Below are 21,004 nucleotides of genomic sequence, written 5' to 3'. Positions count from 1 at the left end.
CTAGAGATAAAACTAATTTTAACCTTTTTGGTCTAAAGCATACAAATGTTCACTACACTAAATGGATTTAGGGTTTCACAATACATCAGAAGAGCATGCAGTGAGTGCAGATTTCATAGAGCACCAATACTGAAAGTAACTGGCTACTTTGGTCTTTAGTTGATTTAAAAAAATCTCTTTTTAACTCAAGTCCTCACTTAAGGGCAAATCTTGTTGTTTTAGCTGAGGTCTCCAAAACTGGCAATGATGTGATGTATCCTCCAGGTGAGCTTACCGGTCTCTCCCCATACAGGCAAGTATTCATCCTGTTGGATATCCAACATCAGCTCCAGGCCGTTTCCCATCCCACCCTTCATCGTCACCAGGAGGGGTCGTCCATCTTGGCCTGAATTAAAGGTGTAGCACTTCCCATAGCGTGTGAATATCTGAAATACACAAAGAGACAAATACAGGGATTTTAGTGATACATAGACACGACACAAGGACGGGAAAGACTTTTAGGCTGGATCTCAGTCTAAAGTTCGCACTTCTCACCCAAAGGTAAAACCTCAGTTTGCAGGTGTATGCGTTAAATCCATGTGAAGTGGAGATACAAGAAGTGCCAAGCAGGGGATTGTTTCAAAAGCTGCTGGATAGCGCTCACGGTAACCTGTTCTTGTTACGCTGTCAGCCAAGACCTCAGAGGTCTTTGTGTTGAGATGCTGTTGACAAACTGAGCCCTCACCCCTCTCAATGCCCTATGATACAGTATGTGCTTGAGTGAATGTGACACGAGTCAGGACTTTTATTTCAGAGTGGGATATCCTGTGAGGAATCTCGCACACTATAACCATGACTTCTGACATCAAAGTAAATCTTGCAAAAATGAATGAAATTCTTTTTCCATGTCCAGATAAAGACTGTTAACATTTCAGAGAATGTAATCATTTCTGATTTTAAATAAGAACACTGTCATTAGAAGTGAAACAAATGTTGCTAACGTGCACAGTGACAGAAATTCACTGGTTCCAGCTTCTTAAATGTGAGGATTTTCTGCATTTCTTTGTCATATTTGATAGTAAACTTTGGTCAGATAAAACAAACAGAATATGTAACCTTACTGGGAAGCTCTGGGAAGTTAAAATTGGAACTGTTTTATTATTTTGGGACATTTTTATGAACCAAATCATTAATCGCTAAATCCAATTTTCGACAGGTTTATAAAAATGTGTATGCCAACCACACCTTATATAAACATCTTTGTGTAATAGTCCAAATGTCTAGTGTTATAAAACAAAATAAGCAAATAATCTGTGACTTTTTGGGACATTTTTATTTAAAATTGTTCAAATATGAAATGACCGCTGAGTGTGCGCCTTTTCTCTCCCGACATGATTCAAAGCATTTTGAAAAAATGAGGGCAGACCAAATGACTTTAACACGCTGCAGTTCCACTTTCATCTCCACAGTATGACACAAATCTGTAGATGCAACGTCACTGAATTCAACGAACATAATGCAGTCTTGCCAACTCTACCTTCCCTGAGATTACACACCTGGAGTGTGTTCTGTCTTATTAGCTGATCAGGCATATACTGTACAGTTGCATCTTTTGTAAAGATACTAGATAATGCAGCAGGGAGCCGTGACCTATTGGCAAACATGATTGCCAGTGAACTAATGGATGTGTAATCGAATCATAGACATTAGGAAATGGAAAGCCATGGCCAGGATCCAAAATAAAACATTAGTCTACTTTGTTGTCAAGCCCTGTATTAAAGCAGCCTTGCTTACAATTAACTTATTATTAACCTTCAACATTTTGACATTCACATGAGGAAATAGAGGAAGTGGAGGAGGCGAGAAAAAAATGACAATAGGAGCAGAAAAGTAATAACTGAAACAAGTCTCCTTCTTTATGTCCTCTACCAAATTCTGCACTCACAACATATGACCGAGATAAGGCTTCCTTGTAAGATAACGGTACAAATAACTACATCACAACACAGATAATTTGTACAAAACGACAAAAAATGTTTTTCTATGAAGCTGAATTTCTTGTGAATTAAATGTGCAGATCTTTGGAACACATAAGGCGACGTTTATTACATGCTTGACTTATGAGACGTTAGCACTTTATGACAAATTGCTCAAATGTCACAAACACCAGATGCACAGTGCTGGAAATATTACAGCCATGTCTCACAAACGACAAGTTACCACAATGTGAATCCTGTTCAGTGAAGTGCATGAGAAAGAATAGAGCGCGCTTCACAATGGATCGCCTCCCAGTGTGTGGTTATATAGAAGCTTTTAAAACACAAAGTGGTGAAATGCAATAAAAAGCCTTCTGATATTCGGACACAATATGAGATGTGACCTTTCAAGTGCATAATGGCAAAAGCCCAGAGTATGTGCAGTGACTCCAGAGCAGGATACAAACATCAATAAAAATACACCTGAAATCCATCTTAGTCCTGGAGTCACCTCTCACCATAATCTGATCACTGTTTATCATTACTCTTAGGACTATATGGTAGGGAAGCTTATGATATCATGGCACCACCTGCATCAACTGTACAAAATATCTGACGATAAGGCTGGCTAAAACGTGCAGAAGTGCACACATGCACAGATGTTCCCTGAGAGACCTTGAAATAAGCCACATTTTACTTCAAATGACAGAGATTATCCTGAAAATTGGTTGATTTTAGCAACCAAAAAAATATAAAAGTGCTTACTTGATTACAGGAATCAGTGCCAATTTTATTGCTGGGAATCTAATTGTTTGCTTGATTTCTGTCCAAGGTTTTACCCATTTGCACTAGTTTGAACATAGAAAGAAGCAACAGTGCTCACAATGAAAATCATTTGGCAGATACACATCAAGAAAACAGTGATAAGATTGTTTGTGACTGTGTGGAAGTGTGTTCGCCAGTTTCTGAGTGTGCACGCACAGGCGCATTTGTACACAATGAATGAGCATACTTACATGGGCGAGTGCGTATACAGTATTCGCATGTGTGTACTTGCCATCTGTGTGTATGTGTTGATAATGTGGTGACTGACTGCAGGAGGTCTCTAGTCAGAGTTGCTGTGGTAACCAGGAGATTGTGCTGGCTGTACTGAGTGAAGAGTAGCAGCAGTGGGTGCCTGTGGTGACCTTGGGGAGTCAGGCTCTTCATTGTGTTCTGTACCTTTGAGGTTTGTGCTCAGTCTCAACATGCTTCTTTGCGCCTGTCTATTGATCAACTTGTCTCTTTTTGTTCGATGTTGCTTCCAGTGTTTGCGCAGCGTAACATTTCCTACATATTTCATAACTATTTAGAAGGCGCCGTGTGTTTGTTGTGCAAAACTACAATCTTTTACCAGAGGCAGAAACCCAATCATCACAGAAACGAAACTTTGATATTGAAATATAAACTAATAAATTCTAAAGTAAGTAGAGCAATCATGGCAGTATTGAATCACTCTACAGAGTGATAGTGAACATTTTAAACTTGTTGCTATTAATCTTGTTGCTCAGCATTATGAGTGAGCATATATTTGCAGTGTCTGAGGAGATAAATCTGGTATTACATTTGGCTTTTATCCTGCTCAACACTGAGCCCCGATAATTGCATTTAAAATGAGAACCACTGTACATTCCCAACTTGTAAACACAGAAATTAAATATTTAAATCAAGCGCACCTATGAGGAAAAAACACTGAGAAAGACATCACCCCTTCCCTTGTTCTCGCAGGGTGTGGAAATGTCACTGTCTCTCTCTTCGATAAATAATTCACAGACAGATAGCCCGAGACTGTTGAGATGGCCCTCGGCAATCCTTCACATGACAATGTGACAAGAATGCACAAGCTGTTCCTTAAAGTTGCCAGGGAACCACTTTCCCCCCTCTCTAGCAGAAGTGAGCACAGAGGTACAATGTGTTATGACAGCTACAAAAACACACCTATGAAAGATTGTCTGGATTTTACTTGCCACTGAATCATCTCGGCTAAAAATAGGATTTTCACTCTTATGGTCAACAAATACAACACTTATTAGGTAGAATAATGGATGTCAACTGTGTTTTTCAAAGTCAAGAATGAACTTTGAGCGTCAGCCTCTCGGTCTGAGAGGCGCTTACAATCATGGAATCGTCATCAAGCTGGCAACTGAGCGAACTCAATCTGCTGATGAGGATTGTGTCATACTGCCAAGAGCCCTAGAAAAGCTACTAACTGAACCATTACAAATGTAATATTTATTACAGGATATATATATATATATATATATATATAGATATATATGTGGGTGTGTCTGTATGTGTGTGTGTGTGTGTGTGTGTGTGTGTGTTATAACCTGTTGCACTTTCCAAGATACCTTTACGTGTTAATGAAGAGCAGGCGTGAGTGTGTGAAGAGGGTTTTTCCAGTCAGAGAGCATCACAAGATTCACACCTGTTAAATAAAAAGCATACGATTCCACTACTATTGCACTAATGTGCTGTTAGATTACATATTTTTGTAGATAAAATAACATTTGCATTCAGCATTGTTAAATAGGCACTGGTTCATATTTGTATGTCTACTCATAATTGGTCATTTTTTTAGTAACATTTCTCATCTCATTTTTTTGGTTCCATGACTTTAGGATAGTTTTCGTACAGAGCAGGTGGCTGTTTTCAGTGAAAAATGGTAACTGGTAAATGGATTTGTATTTAACGTAGCGCCTTTCTGATCTACTCTTACCACTCAAAGCATTTTTTCAACTTACAACCTGTCACATTCATCCATTCACACATGCATTCACACACTGATGGCAGCAAGGTACAAGGTGCCAACTGCTCATCACGATCGTCACAGTGCTTCCTATGTTAGAAATGATACTAAGGATACGACCCACCGTCGTTGCAACCATTGCAATGGGGTTTAGTATCTAGCTCAAGAGCACTTAAACTGGACCCAAAACAGTGACTCTCCAATTACTAGATTACCTGCTCTACCAACTGAGCCACAACTGCTTACTGTACAAACTTACTGTACACCAGCACCAAGCGATAAACTGACAAAGTAGCAGGTGAACATAGTGAGGCCACATTTTTCAGAACTGAGCTAAAAGATGATGCTAAACGCTAATGCAGCTCTGTGAATTGGCAGCTGCTTGCGAAGAAGTTTGCCATGGCAACATTATCTTATAGTGCTGTCCCCAAATGTTTAAAACATAAAATACTGCAGAGTTAAACAGCTTGGCAAATTTGTAAGTCTAGAGAAAGCTGTTCCAAGAAAATAACCCATTACACTGACAATCCAGCCAGGAACCAAAGAGTAAATGCATCTTCAATTAGACCTCCCAGTAAGATTAAAACAAACTGGGTGAAAGGTGTCAATCAGTTGGGTACACAGTAGGGACAGAGGCTGACCGCATGTTCTTGTATGGATTTGATAACTGAAATCAAAGCCTGCGAGTGACTGTCCAATGAGGATTAAGTGTGTGTTTGGTTAAGTCATGGATAAAGAAGGATGGGGCAGCTGCACGGAGGGAGGGATTAATTGATAAGACCAGTGGGCCACATTTATAGGGAGACCCGGCAACATGTGGTGCTCCTGCACAAATGTCAATATATCCAGAAACCTATTGCACATAGTCAAGCTCATCTCCTTGCTCCACACCTCGCTTCTCACGTGTGACTGATCCTATTGGTCTGATTCATACCAACAGCTTGTCTTGCCTGCCCTGAGGCCAGACAGGGCAACATCGATTATCTATGCACTTGCACGTTTCCAAAACTCAGACCTGGCCATCATATTTATCTCTGAAACAGGTTGCTGTTGCTTGGTCACCCCTTTAGAAGACGAAGCATTCCTAAAGATGCTGGTAGGCTGAAATGTGTTTGACTGTGATAACTTGTTTTGTGGTTCCAGATTTAAATTTGAGAAGAAATAAAAGCACCAATTTGATGCATTATTTGAGGACATGGTTTGACGTCACAGAGACGGAGGCTTGACTCAAGAGGCAAGCAGCTTTATGTGATAAATTTCCCTCAAAACATAAAATAACCCTTAGTCATGTCGGCTGCAAATGGCAAGAAAAAACATCAAACTGTGTTTCAAACACCAGAAGAAAATCTACTTAACTGAAAACAAACGTGGGTAATGAGGTGGGTGAGAGAGGAACGTTTGGCTTTCACATTGTTCTTCAGGCGATGATGGAGCGCAATCAATGGGGATGCAGTTTAACAATGAGGCCAACACTAAATGTTTTCCATCACACTGTCAGTTAGGGTTGTAAAGCATTGCTAAATGAATCAGAAGTCTTCATTAGGGGCAGATTGGTCTCTTGTGAGAAAAAAGACTGTACGCACATTGATCCAGCAGGAATGAATGACATAAGGGGGACCCCTTTGGACCATATGGTGATCACCAAAGGGTTTGCAATCATCACAGATGAAATTATTCAACTTTTTATAGTGTTTGATGTGGAATTTATTAAAAATGTCCACATTATATATGTCTGTGAGACAAAAAAAAAGAGAGATGGACTAAATGAAAGCAGACGCCAATACATTTTAATATGCAAATATCACACCAACACCAGTGTTGTGTCAAGCCAGCTGAAATCCTATTATGTAAGATAAATAACTGTAAACTCAGGGTGCAACGTAGCATTACGTCCTAATATGGATATTATGGCAAGAGCTTAAAATGTAGAGACAGTTAATTGAACCTCTGAGACGCATTACCAAGCAACAGTGCGGAGGAATGCGCCTTGTGAACAGGGACTGCATGTGTTCAAAGCAAATTAATTACACAGCCAGTTGATATCTACCCGCGCAACACATATAAGATACTGACAGGCAATTACTGACACTTCACCTCCCAACTCAACGCAGTAATTGAAAAAGCTGCATCCACCTCTAAGAGCTGCATCAATCTGTTGGGAGGGGTGCGTTAAAACAAAGAATTGAACTTTGGAGACTCACGGTGCTGAAATTACGCGGCCCACAGAGCTCTCCTTGGTACCGACAGTACAACAACATCTCCTCCAGCTGGTGTCCCAGCCGGTCCAGGAGCTGTCTCATAGACGGCTGGGACTCCCTCGGAGGAGGCAGAAAGTGGTTAAAGTCTAAAATCCGAGACAGGGGAGACCATGGAGGCTCGCTTCCTGCGCTCCCTCCATTGTCGCCTCGCAGAGGTGTGAGCGCCTCTCTCGCAGCGGGTGAGACCTGCCAGTTCCTCCCAAAAAGTCCCAGCCACCTCCCCGCGCTGAAAATGTCCGTCTTCTTCATGCGCCGAGGCAGCAGGAGGTTCTGGTTACATATGGTGACGGCGGGGAAAACCAGTCGTTTGGCGTACACCATGTGCGCCTTGGTGTATACAGGCGAGGAGAGCAGGTACCGCACACGGTTTGAAGACCAGGTGAAGAGCAGCGCCAAAGCTGCAAGGAAAGCCAGCAACCACGCAACTCTCCGGGGGTATGAGCCGCTGATGAAGATGTGCCTCAAGCCATGCAAGGTGGTATGCTTCAAGAAGAGCTTCCCGGCTTCAGTGAGGGAACCCGGTCTCGATTTCGATCCAGATGAGTCGCACTGGCACATTTTGGATTCAGGCTGGTGCGCGCTTTCAACATCGGTCCTGTTGTAGTCACAGTGAATGAGCCTAAACTGCCTCTGCGCTCTCAGATGGCTGCTGTTTGCCAGAGACTTTGGAGAAAGAGAGAGAGAGAGAGAGAGAGAGAGAGAGAGAGAGAGAGAGAGGGAGGGAGAGGAGCTCTGCTCGGTGTTCTCAGTGAGCAGCAGCTTGTGGCGGTGATGGGGGAGTATTTTGTCAGTCGCACAGCGCGCTCTGAGCTTGTCCGGGGGGGCGAAGTTACTCACAATGATTTAATGCGCTACTGTGCAGCAACAGGAGTCCGGGGGATTATTTCATCAAAATTACAAGCAGTTAGTCTCTGAGAATCTGAAGAAAAGCTCCAGAGGTAATGGATTTAGTTACAATCACAGCCCTATTGTAATTACCTCTGCCTTCAGTTTTCCTCTTGATTCTTACTTTTCCATCTCTGCCTCTTCCTCCACCCTGACACATGCAGAATATCCACAGTACTGTGTGCTGAATGAAACCAGTGGCCTCAGAAGCTACAGAACATTTGTCTTCCTTTTCAAGCCTGTCACGCACACACACACACACACGCACACGCACACACGCACACGCACGGTAATCCCTCCTAGCTTTGTATTCTTCCTTAAAATTGAACACTGCACTGTAAAGGGTGATGCTGTAGACACGGTGGCCTCTTTCATTACTGTTCACCAGCTGAATTTTAAATATTGCAGACAAAGGCGTGCACCGGGTGTTTAACATTTTGGTGGCACTCAGGTGCAGGCAAATCGGTTGACATTCCCCGACTGTCAGTTCTTTGATGTGGGTCAGTGGAGTATGTGATGTGATAACAGGAAAACAAAAAGGTCAAGATGCTGCTGGCTAATTCATGCAAATCATGTTGCCCATTGTTAAAGCATCTGAAGCCCTGAAGAGTCTAACTCAGATTTAATGGGTTTTTTTTGACCTTGTGGTGCCCCAGTATAGCTGTGACGATGGAAACCTGTTTCAAACAGGCTTGCAGAATGCACCATTGACGAAGCGTTTTTGCGAACACCATCTCTCTCTCTCTTGGGGGCGGTGGTTAAGTGGTGGATCATGCTTGGTTGGTCATCATCACACAGTGTTCCAATCCAGAGTGAAAGCTGGACACCATGCAGGCCTGATTCTCACTCTCTCTCTCGGGCAAAGTGTGTTTACTGTGTGCCTGAGGTAAAAGAGGTGAGAAAGAAATGATTTGAATGAGAGGAGAATGAGAGCATGAATGAGGTGTACTTAGGGAATCAATGTTTCTTGTCTCGTCTGTGTCTCTCTTTGAGGATAAATCCGGTTTCCTGCAACTTGGGGTAATTGCTTAGATCTAGGAACATGGTGCTTGGATGGCGATGTTTAAAATAGATACTGTGGGTAATAATTTCACTTTATGCCTTTCCTCTAACATGGAGAAAGGCTGGATTACCAACCATGGCAAAAAGGGCAAGTGTTTCCACTTGAAGCTTGGTCAGACCACAGATTGTTGCAATATTTGTTTGTCAGGTGAAGTAAACCTGCTCAAATGTGACCAACAGCATGCTATCTTGAGAGTGCCGACCCATTTAACCTCCTCTGTTGATGTAAAAACTGTTTCTGTTCTGTTCTGTCAATGGTACAAAAAAGGTCTTTAGAATAAACGGTGTAAATTTATCGTCCAAGTTAACAAGCTTTCTAACTGCCAGGAGAGCTTTATTTTCCCTCTTCAATAACTTTTTATTGAACTGAACTGAAATGATGTATGGAGGTGAACAAAGTGCCAGATGGGAGTGAACAGAACAGTAAAGACGAAATGGGGAGAAGCTGTGGGAGCTATTGTGATTGAAGAATGCTAGTGCGCTTAGCTTACTAGCTCAAACTAACCCTGTGTGTATATTCACTACAGCTCCAAAATGTTAGAACCAAACATTCATTCTGTTTTACAACTTTCTGAAGCACCTGTACTGTGTCTGGTTAAAATGTTATATGGGAATATGCACTACAAGGCACAGTATGAACTGAGTGGGTAGCAAAGTTTAGAAAGCTTTATGTTTTTCTGTTTTGTTGAATATTTCTAAAGTAATTTAATTTAATCAAATTACCACACAGTCTGTCGGGGACCTGCTAACATCTGAGCATAGAAAAACTGCATTCATTGAACTGAGACATTAGTCATTACTTAAATTATGCACTGGGGCTGATAAGGGAATTCTCCCGTACCTGGAGGTTTGTTATAACCATAGACGGTATGAATGTGGACGTAGTATCCGTGATGTCACCTGTATGTTTCCAGCTCAGAATGTGCTGGCTCTAGCCGCTGCCATCTTGGTAGTCCTGCCTCTACTACTTTAAAATTAACAAAGACATGGATCATGGAGCTGAGGTGGGCTGAATGAAACCTGGGTGCTCAAACAAGCCACCTGTAACGGCACTTACCTGTCAATCAAAGCAGCCTAGCTGTTGATTACGCATAACTTTAAGCCTTAATGGGTGAGTTAAATAGAAATTTCAGCCTCAGTACAGTTGTCATGAACCGAGAAATTAGCTATCAGGACAAGACTGCTTTGCATTTAAAATATCTGCCCATCACAGCTTTTATCCATAGGAGTAGTTAACTGAACCCCTTTATTGAAGTTGTTAAAGACTGAGGTTTGGTCCACTAACTTCATCCACCACCCTCTCATAGTTTTCCACCTCGCTACCGTATATAAAGATCTCACATCTTCCTACATTGGTGCGATTCTTAGGGATAGTGGGCTGCTCTTTTGTCCAGTCGATACCTCACCGACCCACACACCACATTATAGTGCACACACACAGAGTGTACATCATATGAGAGTCAAGCACTACTAGGAGCAGATGAGATCAGGCAGCCACCAGCAGTTTAATCTCTCTCTCTGTATCTGGGCTCAGATGGGATACAGCCTCCTCACTCATACTTTCCCCTCTTTCGCTGGTGATATACTGTAACACACGTCATAATATCCCTTTTGAGGACAATCTAGTCTCCTACTAAGGTGATTACTCATGTTTTAACGAGTGAGGGTGTCATGGGGAGTGGTTGCTCAACTCTGGGCCCACGATGGCTTCACAGTGAGACGCCACAATCACACACACAGTGCTTGTACCATGGAAATTGAAATGTGCTTGATTGAATGCGTGTCATGTACGGAATGTTGCATACTTGTGAGTACAAAAGTGCAGGATTGGGACATGAAGGAAGAGAAAATAAATCTTTTTCTTTTCCCGATGCAGCACTAACAGGAGACTAACTAAAGTTTAGGTGAACACATACGCATAAACATATTATTTGTAGTCTATATTTAAAAAACTTGGGTGGGTGGTGCATCAGAATTCACCAGAGACGAATCCTGACACATTTGGCATTTAACCGCATTTGTTCTACCACGTTCCCCCAGTCAGCTCATCAAGAGAGAGACATATCAGAGGAGAGGCTCCGTGTAACAAGCTAATCCGTCTGGGTGAAGGGATAATGATAGAGAAATACAATCCCACAGCAAGTGTAACAACAACAGAATAACAAATGCATGCTGCTCTCAAACTGCGGTTAGAGTTTCACTAATGAACCTATTATGAAAGCAGACTGGGATATTCATTAAGGGACCTTGAGCGCGTACTTCGGGTCTATTAATACCTAAGCATCCGAGACATAAATAAATGTTTTGTTTGATTGATTGGCCCTTAAAATAAAAGATAAAGAAGACAAGATGTTTCAAACACACCTTTCAGTGATTCGATCAAGAGTGAATAAAGAAAAATAAAAAATAAATCCCATAAAAAAAGCAGTTTGCTTGATTACTGGGTCGAAAAATGCAGACTTTGGCTAAAAGACTATTGATTTTTCAATGTTGTGTATACTCCCATAGCAGAACTTTTGAGTCTATAAAATGCCTTCTTCAACGCTGAAAGGCATCCAAAACACTGTCGCCTTAAAGGGTAATGCACATATAGCATTACTATAATCATACAGCCACAGCCCAATCTTTATTTTCGAGTGACAATCTATCTCTTGCAAAGTCATTTCAATGATGTTATTGGGACAAATCCTAAAGCTGTTAAACATAAAGCTGATGGGAACTTTCATTAACACAATGACAGTGTGCAGGGTGAATTTATGGACACATTTTGGCCTTCAGACCTATCAGCGGCACCACAATGAAGCAAAAAGGGATGTAATTATGTAAACATTCTCAGTCCACAAATGTCAGTATCCCTGGCAAACTGATGGCATGAATTTCCATCGCAGGCTATTAAATACCACAGAGTATTAGCTGCCCGATCGCCGGGAACCCATGTGAATAAGAGTAATCAGTAGATGTGATTTTTTGGGGTGGATTTTTGGCTTTGACAGTCCCTCCAAATGAGGAAAAGACTTCATTTTCAATCAGTGAAGCCAGTGAGGCAGTGAATGCTTAAGCACCGACAAGCACCGAAATTTAATAGCTGCCACTTGACGTCATATCTTATCAGTCACTTTAGAAAAGCCAGCTGGGATTACACCTTTTAGCATGCAGTGCGTGCCATGCTCTGGGCAGAATTACATACTGTATTTTATTTTACTATTATTATTATTATTATTATTTTTTTAAACCACCAACTTTAAAATGTGTGGTGCAAATTTAAAGTTGAAGCACTTCACAGAAAAACCTGCCAGATAGTTCTGACATTTACACAGTCTCCTTCATTATTAGAGCTTTGTTTGACTTTTTGCTTTCATATATTTATTGCTTCTTCTATCTCTAACTCTAGTTTTTCCGCCTCTTTTTCAAGGGCTTTAAGGTGCACACATGCACAGTTGACTAGATGTAGGAATAACATAATATATTGTTGTGCACGCTATATATTAGATAGATTTTTATTGTTCTTTTGCCTATAGGTTGGCATCTTCAGGAATCTTTTGGATTGGCTACTGACAGCTACTGACACCAGAATGAAAATGTTATTCTTCATCAATAATTTACCTGAAAAAGGGATTGACAGGAGCATATGCTGAGGGGTCAATAACCTTTCGGGGTCATCATTGCTTTGTGTGTCAGACCTGCAGAGGTTTGTGTGCTCGAGCCCTGGGATGTCGAGGTACCCGACAGTTAATCAAACTGTCATTCTGGGTCTAGACTGGGGTGGAGCTGGCTAGCCTGGACCTTGACATGTGTTGAGTCCTCCTCCGACTACATGACACAAGGAGAACAACATTGCCCAGCCAGCACCTCTGCCATTCCTTATCGCTATCTCCTAAATATACTCAGCTGTACAAACTCTGCCTCTATCATTACCTCTCTTCTCTCTGTTTACCCTTAGTACTAGTACAACCGCACTGTCTAGGGCATAAATACAATGCACTTCTCCACATCCTGCCAATTCCGCATGGAGTGTCTTTTTTTTTCAAGTTAACCCTCCTCACACACACACACACCTGTGTTAAGTACTCCACCTCCCTCTTTCCTCCTCCCTTTCTGTGATCTCCGTATTCTCTCTGCTTCTCTTGGTTGCTGCTGTCTCTTCTCTGTCTCCCGCTGGGAATGTTTGGCGCCAAAGCATCCACAAAGAAAGAGGGAAGGAGGGAGGCAGGGAGGGAGGGAGGTGACGAAGGACAGCGCAAAGGAAGAGAAATGGAGTGAAAGCACGAGGTGCAGCAGCAGCAGTTGGGGTCCTGTAGCTGCAGGGGCTGACAGAGGAGCAGGTGCTGATTTACAGAGACAATTCTGAGGATAATTGTGTACATGATTTGCTGCAAGGGACACGTGTCACAAAGGCCACTCTTCCAATAGCATCTCAATCTCCTGAGCTATAAGGTTAAATTAAGTACTGCGTCAGGTAAGTGGTGCTCTACTGTAAAGAAAACTAAAGAGAGTCAGTGGTAGTGGCTCTGAAGATCATCGCAAGCTTGTTAACGCAGAGAGCTCCAGGTAGTGACACTGATACAAAGCTAAATATTTTGTGACATTATTAACATCACTAAACACCCCACTGTGTAATACACGTCCTTGGATTTTAAAAGTATAATAATTCCCTCTGGCTGCTCTGAACAAGTGTGAATAAATAACAGTATACCGCAGTATACTGCAGTATAATAATTAAATTCACATATTGTGAAAAGATGTCTCTTGATATAATGATGTCTGTTTTCAGCTCTGTCATGAAGAGTACTCTGTGGTGAGAGATGTATAATGTCTTCTGTTCAGTTTTCTTTATATCTAAAACTCTATTCTGTCTGTTAGGGGTCCATCAATTTTATGGAAGTGCAAAATGCCTGGAGTACCCCTTTGAAATATCGCTGCACAATGAGATCAACAGTGTAAAGTTTTGTGGTTTATTGCTATAGTTATTGAGTCCTATGCCTTTTATTGAAGCTTCAATATGATGTTCAATTATGTTTTATTATTTAAATGTTTATTTTTAAGTCTGGATGCCTTGGTGTATGTGCATGTTTTTGGCACAAGATATTGTTGCTTTGACAACACAAACCTATTGGACATGGATGAGCTCAGTCTAAAAATATAAAAATTAGTATGAGTCTTTAAACGCCCATGTTGACCCATTTAACATTGAGTGTAAATTAGAGATGTTGGTATGCGTGGTTTCAGGCACAGTGTGATGCCTTTGAGCTGTTTTTTAAAACTATCATGTGTAGCATTGCCTTGGGAAACTATTGCTACGTAGAAAACCCTTCAAAAAATGAACTACAACAATATTACCGTAGCTTGCACAAGCCAGCTCCAGGATGGAGAAGGGGTGGTCTCAGAAGCCTCTTTTTTCAGGCTGTGAAAGGACTGAGTCTGGCGGTACCACCATGTTTGACACATCAATGCATTAATCTGAAAATGGATTCAGGAGTCTTACTGTATAAGTGCTGTGGCTGGATGGAGCCGATTTATATTTACAGCCCAAGGGGCAGTAAGAGTATCCCTGCCTGCACAGGGAAACACAGGATGACACAGCTAATTCATCTTGGCAGCATCGTGACAGCTGGGCTGGGGAGAGTTTGGGGAAGGGGGAAATGGTTCTGATGAATGACTTTCAGAGTACGGCCGCTAGCTATAGCAAACAGTCTCCAAGTCCCCACAGGGCTGATGCCTCCTATTTGCCGCTCTGGGAGAAATGAATGAAAGGCCCTTTGTGAAATAAATGGTCCCTTTCTGTTTGACATTTACAAATGAATCTTTCTTGTAAAACTAAATCCATCCATTTGTTTTATTAGTCGTGGAGGTGAGCTTCCTGTGCTGGTGCTCAGAATTATGCACTCGTCATCATCACACACAGCAGTGATTTAAGAAATGTATAAATGCCGTGGCCAAGGCTGTTTAGGAAAGGTCCAAAAACAGATTTAAGGGATAATGTAACTTTTACTTTTTTGGTAATAAGTAGAGTAGAGAGATGAGTAGATTCATATCAATGTCAAAATGTCTTATAGAAGGACTTATTTCAGGGTGAACAGCGGGCCAGGCAGAGGGACTGTTGTCATAGTGAGGTTGCCAGATTTACACCTGAATCAACTCAACCAAACTGCTATTTAGAAATTTCTGTTTGTGTATGGCTTGAATAAATAGCAGGCATTTCTTTGACCCTTGAAGAAAGAAAGGCTAGCTGTTTCCACCTGTTTTCATGCTACACACATCCTTGCTCCAGCTCTGTACTTAAATCTCAGACATACTGATATACTGAGAAACATAAACTTGGTGTGTGTGACACTGTTTATATATGACCTCTAACATTAATGTAATATTTACAGCATCATAATTTATTGTTACCATACAGATGTTAAAAGGAGTTGTATCTCTAGATGTATCTGACCTACGGATCAGTCAGACTCTGGTTGATAATTATCTTCTCAACTCAATCTTGGGAAAAAAAAAAGCTCATTGAGTGATTTCCTAAAATATTAAACAATTCTTTTAAAACCTGTAACCCAACGATGCTGATGAAATAAAGTGAAAATCCATATCCTTTTGAAAGTTCAAGTAAATTATATTCAAGTCCTTTTGAAAATCCCAGAAGAGTCACCTCAAATTAAGAATTTTGGGGTGGCTTTTCAGATATCAAGGTAATGGCCATCCCTTCCATAAGCCATGCAAAAACCTAAGTATGGAAACATACATAACACACACAAACTGCACTTTAACAAGTGTGAACGCTTGCAAAACAACATTAAACTGGAATGGCAACTGTATGAACAAGGTTTCCTTCTCCTTTTGTAAATATATATCCTTTCAATCCCATTTGCTTTTGAAGACAACTTTGTGTAACTTTTCTTCCATAAAATAAGAGATTTCAAATCAATTTGATGCTACACTGACATGTAATCAGGTGAATGGTGTGCCTGTAATTCCTACTCTGCATCCCTAATGTTTTTTGCAACACCCATGAGAAGCATGTAACGTTTTAAGGCACTAAATCACACAACAAAAACTATTTCACTTAATTCGGCGAAACAATAAAGTAAACGGTGGTGTACTGTAGCTGCTGTTAGCTAATGTTAGCTCAGTTTGTTAGGTGGGCTGCTGGTTAACAAACTTGTTTTCAGGCCTGAGGTTTTTATGCCTGGAGCATGGGGGAATGCAGATGGGGAGGAGAACCTGAGCTGGGCAAGTGGGCAATGCAACCGTAGTAAGAAATATTAGCTGGCTGCTGTGTCTTGTTATTATTTATTGCACTTGCTTGATGTTTAGCTGTGAGCAAAGCTGTTGATTTACTAGTATTTGATCATAAGTAATGTAATCATAAGAAGTACTCATGTACAACCAGCCATATTTAAGACAGTGGTATTGCACTAAATTGAAACAAAAAACAAATAACTTTTCTATGCAAAGTTGCTTTAAAAATAATACACGCCTTGAGCACCACCTCGCCCATCCCTGAAAGACAAGTTGTATCATAAAAGTTTTACCCTCTCAAAATATTATATTGAGTTTTCTTTTGATTTTTAATTCAACATAAGTCTGATCGAGAAGCCAGTGAGATCCTCAGGCGATATCTGTCCTGTCCTATTAATTGAAGTCTCAACCCAGCTTAAGGATAGTCTGAAATCACAGGCTTATCTGCTACTATTAAACAGAGTATTCAGACAGAGGGAGAACAATGAAACAAAGCACCTCTTCGATTTCTTGCCTGGATCTGGTACTTTTATTACTAGTACTTCACTAGAATTTATATATGTGCATATTCTGTGTTTGTTCTTCTGTTTTGTTTTGTACCAAATAAACTGGCAGCTTGTTAAACCTTTGGTAGCAAGAAGTGATAGAAAACAGGTGCATGTTTGTGTGTTAGACTTTGTTGGGTAGATGTCAGAAACGCTGCAAAAGCAGTACTAACGAAGGAGGGTCGATGGTATTTTGACTGGTTGACAACTACCTCGGAAAAGAGACATGCACACAAACACCCACACACATGCACAGAGAAATATCAGGCTGCAGAAAGGATGAAACAGACCGAAGCCAGCTGCACGGTGGGAAACACCTAAATGGATCTTTCATTTTGATTTCATTTTGGTCTACACTATAATGGTCCCTCTGGAGATACATTTCCGGAGAGCAATATGATGGCTGATCTCTTCAATGAATGCGTATGTGTGTGGTTGTGTAAGGTGTGCAGCAGGCACGGTTGCTAATTGCTGGAATGATTTATCTGCTTTTATCCTCATAATAACTCCCGGCTTGAAGCTGCCCAGACAATGATGTTCTAATATAAACACGTGAACAGGGATATGGGGGTTTGAACAAAGAGGGCACACCTCTCTGCTAGTGTCTGTAATTCTTTCACCGTATGCGGCTTATGCGGACGTTAGTAGTGTAAAGATTTGCATCAGCTGCGCTTATTAGGTTGTGGAGCTGGATAATATAATCAGCCCCTCCTCTAGTTTTGCCTAAAGGCAACAGCCCTCTAAGATTCTCGGATCAAACAACGGCGGCTCAATCAATAGACCTTTAACTAACATAAACAAGCTCGGGGCAGGCTTGTTTTCAATTTTGAGCTCATTTACATTTAAGGCACTTTGCCATTGCTCTTTATCCAGAGTGTCTCCCAGTGACCTGAGTAGATGTGTGTTCAGAGTCTCAAATAATGTTTTTAGAGGATGATGTTTGCACCTAAGGAGATAAAACCTGATATTTTAGTGTACGACACAGAGCAGATTCTCGACTCTACGCCACTCTTCCACCCCAACTTTAAAACTGCATTAAAGTATGATTCAGATTTTTGTAAACTATGGTTGAAATTCAAAGATTATACATAATAAATAATACATAAGTGCATTCTCTAAAGGTCCTGTACGTCAGATTTAGAGGGCTCTATTTAGAGAATATAGCAGAAACGGAGTATAATATTCATAACTCTGTTTTTACAAGGGTATAATCACCTTTTCAGCAGGGTCCACCCTATGGAACTGTTTCTACAGTAGCCCAGACTGGACAAACTAAACACTGGCTCCAGATATGCTCATTCACAATCTTTTGCACATTTAATTTCATCCTTCATGCTTGGAACAGGAAGGCAAGATGCTAGATGCCACTAAATCCTATACACTCGTCATTTAAGTCCCTCCAAAGTTAACAGACGGCATCAGCAGCTTCAGTTACCAAAGAGCCTTTTATATATATAGAATATATGAATCGATGGTTTTAGTTCGGCATGGCTTCTGATCCGTATAATCACTGATCAACATAAAATTTTCATTAAAGAGATGTTACGAGAGTCATCTACTGAAAGCCATGAAAGAACGGATGTTCAATAACAATTCACAGATATGTATCACATACAGTCCGATAGACCGTGTCTCAGTCATTTTCCTTTATTTCTCCTAAACATGTGTAGGGTGAGGTAAAGTGTCCTGCTTGTTGTTCACTCTGCTGCAAAGAACCACTCGTTTCTGGGGTCCTGCTGACCACAATAGATTCAGTCATCTATGAAACTCTGGAGAAGAGAGGCAGCAGTTCGCCCACAAACACATACCAGTCTCTAGGCATCCTCTCCCCACCACAAACACGCTACACTTCTAAAATATCTACTTTCAATTCAATTTCGTGAGCTACAATAAAAAGAGATTTTTTTTTCCCCCCAGCACAGACATATGGTAATGTAATGTATAATTATCCTAATAAAGGAATTGGTTCTGCTCTATAGGTTGGCACAATCATGCATGCAAAGACACACACAGTGCCACAAAGAGAGATATAATGAGAGAGAGAGAGAGCACTACGCCAGAGTCCAGTGCTTTTAAAAGGACGCCACCTTTCTCCTTACAGCTCCTCTGACATCTATTCTGTCATCTGAAGCCAAACATTTCATTTCAACTCTGATATAAAGTACACGGAGGGCAATCCTGTAGGAAGCCATTAAGGCCTGCTCATCAGCCTAATTATCTAGCAGTAAGTGCCCACTGGCCTTCTATAGGACACTTGTCATATGTCTTATTGATATATAATTGCTCCTACAAGACTGAAGTATTCCTCATTTTCACATCATTAGATGACATTCATCTTAGTCTGACAGTAAAGTGAAAGTTCCATCCCTTCATTTATTCCACTTTAATGATTAATTAGCATTTGTGTTATGAAATGTTGGATGAGACTGAAGAGAGGTAGCAAGACTCAGCCGAGAGCAGAGTGCCTCTCTGCACCTCTTGTCACCTGCCGCCAAAGAAGACTGATGAGAGATTTAATTAAATTGGCTGCATTAGAAAAAAAAACATACTGATCCGTCACTTGGATAGAGAGAGGTAGGACACGGTGTCAGAGTGCCACAGTGTCTTTCTTTCTCACTAGACTCAAGTCCCTCATGTACAGACACAGTGTGGGATCTTAGGAGAAGACACAGAGAGATGGAGAGCAAAGAGAGAACGAGCGAAGGATGGGTTTCTGCCAAGGCCGTCTATACTGAACAAACCTCAGCCTGTGTTTGATTTGCAATATTTATTTTTTAATCCCCACAACACACAAATAGAGTTTAATCCCTCAGGAAAACAGTTGGTTGCCTCTTTAAAAAAAAAAAAAAGAGGTTTCCGCCAGCTTTCTGCTTCTACATGAAGCTTTAGCTGAAAGCGGTCATTGCAGCTCTGATGCTGTACTGTGGTGGCGATCAAAGGGGCCTTTTAGAGATGGGATTAAGTATATTTGTGGGTGATTTCTTGCAAACAAAAAAACAAAAAAGAACAGCATGCAGAATGTCAGTGCCAAGAACTCCATGAAAGGAAGCCAGTCAAGGTTTGAAGATGACTGTAAAACACTGCCCCCTTGTGATCACTGTTTGATATAAATGCATGCCAGTAAAAGCGGGATTATACAGGCTGGCAGGCAAAAGGAATTGCTGGAAAGACTTGACAAGAAGATGAATGTCACGGGTAGATCATTGCACTGTTTTATATGGAGATTAAGAGAAGATAAGCCTTCAATGTTATGCATTAGACACAATGTAATTCACATATATAAGTGCACAATTCCAAAACACATATTCTATTTTATAAAATATATATTTTTCAAGCTCTGCACTCAGAATTATGACAAACGTATCTGTGATACACCAAAGCCACGCATAAAAGAGGGCACCTCTGAACTTCTGATCTGAAAACAGCTAATAATGGCCGAGAAGTTGAGAGAAAGTCACAGACAGCTATCTGAATTTCAGCATTGCCATAAATATTTAATGGCCCTGTGCTGTCGCTCTCTCAGAGGGGAGGAGGCATTTCAGCAGTGCAAGCTCTTTCAAACTCAAAGACTGTAATCGCCACTTTATGACTGAGCCGATACTTTACGTGTTTAATCAAACTCATTTCCATAACCTGAAATTTGAAATCCATTATTTAAGTTCAGCTTGCTCACACAGGGGTCAGACATAGCGGGGGGAAGAGAAGCAACTTAAGCAACACATTAGACTGTGTTTGCTGTTCAGGACAGATGAGTGCTGTTGTGCTAGTATCACCAGATGGATTTTAACTTCAAACCAACTAATGAAAGCAAGAATCAAACATAGATCAACCTCCAAAGAAAGCCTTCGGAGAATAAAATAAATCACAAAAAAAAGACAGTGGCACAAAAATCAATTCCCATCTGAAGAAGTGACAGTTTAATTAGCCTAATTGAACAAGGTGTATACAAACTGTTGCTCCAGAAGTGACAAGAACAAATTGAGTTCAGCACACTCGATGTTGGCAGTGCTGCATTCAGTTTGTCTTTGTTCATTGTTAGTCGTACACACATTATGATCTACTGTGCACCTTATTTTAAAGATAATTTTCTAACATCTGAATTTATCATGGCATATGCTTGAACATAATTACATTAAACTTTCTCTGATACAATCTGTTTGCGACGCCTGCTTTGAAGAAGTACTGAACCATAACAAGTATTTACAGCTCAGAGCCAGATTGCAAGGCCAGCTCCGGCGTTTAATGTTTCCTTTCTCTGAAAATATTCTCTTGCAGTCT

At 41.0% G+C, this 21,004-nt stretch overlaps 1 protein-coding gene across 3 annotated transcripts in view; it reads right to left on the bottom strand.

Moving 5' to 3' along the window:
* Positions 1-21,004, bottom strand: part of asic1b (acid-sensing (proton-gated) ion channel 1b) — a 147,296-nt gene that overhangs the window by 17,170 nt on the left and 109,122 nt on the right. For 2 of the 3 annotated variants that reach the window (XM_027279610.1, XM_027279608.1), the window contains one exon: positions 275-425. In XM_027279610.1, coding sequence (XP_027135411.1) covers positions 275-425 — 151 coding nt within the window. Of the gene's footprint in view, positions 1-274; positions 426-6,944; positions 7,683-21,004 lie in introns of those variants that run through there. The other variant, XM_027279609.1, reaches the window with a different exon arrangement.

Source organism: Larimichthys crocea, chromosome VI, assembly GCF_000972845.2.
Source record: "Larimichthys crocea isolate SSNF chromosome VI, L_crocea_2.0, whole genome shotgun sequence".
Lineage (NCBI taxonomy): Eukaryota > Metazoa > Chordata > Actinopteri > Sciaenidae > Larimichthys > Larimichthys crocea.
Note: the sequence above shows the minus strand (reverse complement) of the source record. Positions and strands in the feature narration are given on the sequence as shown.